The sequence below is a fragment of the Nelusetta ayraudi genome, unplaced genomic scaffold (genome assembly GCF_046127955.1).
Source record: "Nelusetta ayraudi isolate G7.1 ecotype Tasmania unplaced genomic scaffold, CSIRO-AGI_Nayr_v1 ptg000122l, whole genome shotgun sequence".
Lineage (NCBI taxonomy): Eukaryota > Metazoa > Chordata > Actinopteri > Tetraodontiformes > Monacanthidae > Nelusetta > Nelusetta ayraudi.
In genome coordinates this window covers 497,340-503,197 of record NW_027466172.1, presented here as the reverse complement: position 1 = coordinate 503,197, position 5,858 = coordinate 497,340, and the positions used below count along the sequence as shown (strand labels likewise).

The following is a 5,858-nucleotide window of genomic DNA, read 5'->3' as shown; positions in this document are numbered from 1 at the left end:
TAACGCAAAATAGCACCGCTGTGCCTGGCTACGTCATCAAAACAAGGGCGACGCTCAAGCGCAGAAACCGTCGACTGTCTTGGGATATGTAGTTCCACGGCTCTTTCCTCCCTTCTATGACTAAAATACCAAATTAATGTTCAGAATCATCCGCCGTAAGACGCGGAAAGGACATACCACACTTGTGCGGATTAAAAGCACCATGAAGATGCACATATGGCTGCAGAACACATCTGACAAAGGTACGGACGCTTGAATTTAGTTGAGTGCAAAGTATTCACTTTTACTTCCGCAGCACGGTTGTTTTCCTCAGACAATTTAAGTACCTCTGCTTTATGTTAAGTTTATGTCCACCGACAAATGTTATACTGAATAAAAAAAATGTTACAAAAATTGTGTATTTCCCACAATTGTCATGTAAAGCCATGCGACTTAAACGAGGACTCCCACGAGCTTGTGATTCCTGTGTTTACGGCTACTTTCACAGGGTGTTTAATTATTGGAGCCTTTACCTGCGAGCCAGCTCTTTTTTACGCTTTTTATTAATATTATTATTATTACTTATTTATTTATTTTATTTTACCGCACCCGTCAAGAACAAATGACATTACCCATCTGTAGACCGGTCACTGCAATCGGTAGAAACTACAAGTCCCTGCATCCAACTCGACATCATCCATGCGCCGCAGTCAATCAGCTGTTGAGGCAACTGCTGACTACCTCGGCACAAGGGTAGCTCGTTTGTGTCATACCAAAAACCCAGGCGAAGCAAACAGAAATATCTCCTTCTTTCTTCGGTCTTTTTTTTTATTTTTTTTTTACAGAAACCCCTAAAGGTGAACGATAAAGGTAATTTAGACTCTCTGTGACGAACAGAGAAGCCCTTCAACGCTGCGTGTGCATGCTGTTTTTCCTCGTTTTGCGTGGAGTCACACATATGGATTAAAGGGGGGGGAGATTTCGAGGCGAGGGACAACCTCGCGAAACGCATCGGGCGACTCGATCAGCGCGATAAACAGGCGGTCCGAACGGCCGGGTTTTGACAGGGCGTGCGGTGGTGAGAGGCCGGTGAGTTGGAGTCACCGCAAGGCTGCCGATTCTGCTGCTTTTGGTGACCTTGGAAGCGCAGCTCCTGGAGGAGAAAACACGGATTAACCGGTGGGGTGTGTGCAATGCAGTGTACTGCGATTGACCTGAGAGTCCGGCTCATATCACCGCGCTTGCTCGTGTCATCCGGCAGATGATCATTTCTAAGTTTCGCATGTGTTACTGTGCGGGCCCTCTTTGTACAGGATGCAACGTTAGCTCCACTGCAACCAGTTTGAGATTGGCAGAAAAGGAGCAATTTTTTTTGTGTGTTATCACTGATCTTAATTTCTCAAAATGTGAACCTCCCCGTTGCATTTGCTGTCGTACAGATGCACCCTATTTTTATTTTTATTTTTTTAAACGTATCTTATATCTCCTGTTCCCAGTTTGTCCTTACAGTAATGAAAAATACGATGGCTTGCTCAGTAATTGCAGCAGCTTGGTGCGTTTTGAATGCACAGCTGCTGGTATGATGACATGTGCGGGTGCCTGATAATTTGGCGTTTGCGAGGCGTTGTCTCATAAATTGAAAATAATAACTGCGCACGACGGCTTAGGTCATTCGTCAAGTTTCCCCCAGGACTCTCGTTTAGAGTCGTTAGCAATATCCGAGGGTTGCTGTAAACTGCAAGTTGCGATACACTGCTGCTAATGTCAGTGCGACGATTGCGCACAGGTCTTCTTTTGCACTACAATAAACAATTAATACATTTGCTTTGTGTCTTGAACCTTATTTGGCGCTGATCTCCGTTTAATCCTAATGATTAAAACTGCATTTTTAGCCGACGATTTTTGAAACATATTGTGACTCTGGACCTCAGTTTGGCGTTACCCCAGCGAATGCGATCAGTGCGGTAGATTCAGGTGCGTCACTTTCCATTGCTTTTAAAGGGCGACGCGATGAAGCGTCTCTCTTTTTTTCTTGCTGTATGTCTTTATGATTTAACTCTGAGCTCAGAAAGCTGGTCATATCCAAGACCCGAGCCCTTAAGAAGAAACGTTTCTTTACTTTGTTGAAGGACGAGCGTATTTACTGACGTATGTAAATTAATCGAAGGGAGGTCCTTGGGCTAAAAAAAAAACAACAAAAAAAAAAAAAACACGCACGGTATCAGTTTCACATTGCAGCTCCGGAGTTCCTGGGTGGACGGGGAAACGAGACGTGGCGAAATCTGGTGAATATCCGCAGCCGTATAGTCCGTTTATATTTTTTTTGGGGGGGGGGGGATTTATAAATGACACCGGTATAATCCTGAAAAGCGTTTTCTGGATTTTTTTTTTTTTTTTTTTTTTCATCCCCAAATGTCTGATCACGCGTTTGCTTTGAAATTACCTGCTCCCCTCTAATAAGTTGTCCTAGTTCATAAAAAAAAAAAAAGAAAAAAAAACCAACTAGGACACCAGCCCGGCGAATCCGGTGTTTGATCTCCTAAATTAAAATTGCCCTAGTAGTAGCAGTTGTAATAATAATAAATAATAAATAATAATAACTCCAAGCCTCTGTCTCTCCCCCGTGGCAGCTCGGCAAACCATGCAGGATGATTTACTGATGGACAAAACCAAAGCCCAGCCTCACCATCAGCAAGATCCGACGCAAGTAGACCCTCCTCCTACCACCCCGACCCCGTCATCCGAGCCCACCGCCACCACCACTTCTTCATCGGAGCCCGAGAGCCCGTCGACTGTTTCAGCGCCGAGCAGCAGCAGCAGCAGCAGCAGCAGCAGCGGCAGCAGCAGGGACCGAGCGCCGATGGAGTCGCCCATCCTGCCCGGGTTGAACTTCCACCACCAGCCGCAGGAGACCGGCGGGCCCCTCTCCTCGCCCTCCTCCTCCTCTTTCGGGAGCGCTTGGTCTACGGGGACCGCGAACGCCGCGGACGACGGCTTCTACCAGGGAATACCCTCGGTGAACGGCACGATGCTTTTTCAGAACTTCCCGCACCACGTCAACCCGGTGTTCGGGGGCGGTTTCTCCCCCCAGGTCGGTCTGGCTCCTCAGTCCCAGCAGCAGCAGCAGCAGCAGCAGCAGCATCAACAGCAGCAGCCGCAGCAGCAACAGCAGCAGCAGCAGCAGCAGCAGCAGCAGCAAGTCCAGCAGAGGCGATCTCCAGTCAGCCCCAATCAAGGCCCCTTCCCGCAGAGAAACGCGTATCAGACCGTCATGAACAACAGCAAGGGGTCTTCCACGTCTGTCCCGTCGTCGGCGTGGAACAATCACCAGAACGCAGCGTGGAGCGCGGCGTCCAACCCGTGGAGCGGGCTGCAGACGGGCAGGGACCCGCGCAGAGCGATGGGAGTGGGCGTCGGGGTGCCCTCGCCCCTCAACCCGATCTCCCCCATGAAAAAGCCCTACAGCGGCAACGTCATAGCGCCCCCAAAGTTCCCGAGAGCCGGTCCCCTCACGCCGAAGCCGTGGATGGACGACGGCGCCTTCAGGACTGACAACAGCAACAGCATACTGCCTTTTCAGGTGAGTGGCTCGCCGGGCCCGTTGTGCTCACGCACCCCGCACCCCACACACCACCGCACATCTGCAAGTCATTCTGAAAACGTTGAATGTATGTCTAGTTTTGATTTAGCAAATGTACGTACACTCGTGACAACTGTTTTTGGGCGTTTTCTCAATAATGATCAAGTATGCTGCTGCCTGAGACTGCTTAATCCCCCCCCCCCCCCCAAAACAAACAAACAAACAAAAAAAAAACACAAGGCTTTATATTCGAAGCCTTATATAAAGGCGTGTTTATGATTAGATATATTGTGTCGCAATCATCGTGTTTTCATGCCTTTTTTATATATATATATATATATCTGTGCGTAAAAAGCCCGACAACAGACCACCGGGAAGTATTAATGGGTTTCTAAAAAGCAATTTTCTTGTCGCGAAAGCCAGGGGGATCGAATGAGAACGAGAATAGTTGAAAGTGGAGGAATTATTCATGAAAAGCCCCGGTGAAGTCCTTGACATAAGCTACTGGGTACGGTTTGTTGCGCTAAATAGTTAATTTTCCCTCTGCCAGCTCACTCGAGATGGTTTAAAAGGACACACGACGCATTCAGGAGCGCCTCGTACTTTTGTATATTCCGGCGAAGGGTGACCGTGTGCTCGAAGAATTGACTGAAGTGACTGCTGCCTCGAATAATTTATCCGGCTTAGTAAATAAATTATAGTTAAACAATAATGTAATCAAAATGATGAAATTGAGGATAAATAAACCAAAACGTCTCAATTTTTCAACAATTTATGCACAGTAAATAAAAGTAAAGCATCTCTCTTGAAATACAATACAATACACATAATACAATAAATTAATAATAATAATTGCAGAATTTATATAATTAAACACATATGCTTAATTATTGGGTCAGTTATTATGTTATGTCTTGCTCATCTTGTTTTATATAATTTTTTGAAACATTTGTTGGAAGGTATTACTAATGTTTTTGTGATCAGTAGTTTTTTTGTTTGTTTGTTTGTTTGCTAGTTTGTTGTTGTTTTTTTTACTCCTCACATTGACGTGCCATTTACTTTTCATTGACAACGTGACACCTTGTCGGTTGTTACTTTCCTCACGATATTGTTATTTTCGACAGTCTTTAAAAGCAACATTCGTACACTCGTGTGGGATTGGTTTTTGTTTGAGTACTGGGCGGGTTTTGCAGCCAAGACGGAAGTAGAGGTCGAACCTGAAGTCAACAAGGAAATATCGTTGTGTTTTTTTTTTCTTTTTAAACTTCCTTAGGACAAAAACAAAAACAAAACAATAACATCAGTAAGTTTCTATTTTGATTTACAACACATAAGCTTGTGTAGCCACAGTGCTAACGCTCACCAGCACAGACGTGTTAAATTCTGTATGAGAGAGCAACATCATGCCAAGATACCATCCGTCCATCTTGTGTACCCACTTGCTACTCTTAAATGAGAAGTTAAGTTAGTGTGTCCTTGTCCTGACTACAACATGTAACCTCTGAGAGGGTGAAAGTTATCGTGGCTGCTTACTGACACTTCAAATGTGGAGTCTCATGCAGTTCCAATTCCCACATTTGAGAGGGTGACATAGTAGAGGAATGTCGTCCTTGGATGCATGCGACAGGTTTTGCTGCTCTCAAATGTTTGTCAGTGCAAGTAGATTTTACTTCGGTTTGCGTGTCCCTCCATCAAAGATTTGACTCGTCTCATGAACGCTTCTGAAAGTGGATGTCTTTTATTCACATGGCTGGTCATGTGTTAGCTCCGTGTTTAGTTATGCTGCATGACAAACAAGGCAGCATGAAAAATAAACCAGTTCCTGCCTCCCTTCCCTCCCTCCCTCCCTCCCTCCTGTTCTCCCTCAGTCCCAGGCTTTCTTAAAAGGAGCATTAGTTCATTCCATCAAAACAATGACGCTGGGGAAGGGAGCCAGCAAAAACGTCGCTCTTTTACCACAGTTGGGCCGATCATGGGTCCTGCATCGCCCGGCACAGGCTGAACATCAAAGCAGCTGAAAACATACAGCCTTTTCAGGAAATAATGGCTGTATGTGCCAGTCGGGGCTCTGAAACCTTTGGCTTATTGTTTCCTCTGCTCAGTGCCCCTGCTTCCTTTCTCTTCCTAAAGTGCTGCATCCACCCTTTGCCCCCTGTTTATGTCTGTTTTAAAAGGGACTTTCAGAGATACATTGATCATTTCATGCATTTGCTGCTTTTATTTTACACTGTTGAAGTTGACTTTTTACTTACCCCAGTTACCCCAGTTCAGTTGCATTTGTTAGCCGCGGCAGGTCACA

At 45.7% G+C, this 5,858-nt stretch overlaps 1 protein-coding gene across 7 annotated transcripts in view; it reads left to right on the top strand.

Annotated features, from left to right (window-relative positions):
* The first annotated feature begins 87 nt into the window (after window positions 1–87).
* The window catches only part of cpeb3 (cytoplasmic polyadenylation element binding protein 3), a 46,846-nt gene continuing 41,075 nt past the window's right edge, over window positions 88–5,858 (top strand). For 4 of the 7 annotated variants that reach the window (XM_076050067.1, XM_076050065.1, XM_076050068.1 and 1 more), the window contains exons 1-2: window positions 88–242; window positions 2,610–3,559. In XM_076050067.1, the coding sequence (XP_075906182.1) occupies window positions 137–242; window positions 2,610–3,559 (1,056 nt within the window). In that variant the 5' untranslated portion in view covers window positions 88–136. The other 3 variants (XM_076050070.1, XM_076050071.1, XM_076050069.1) reach the window with 3 other exon arrangements.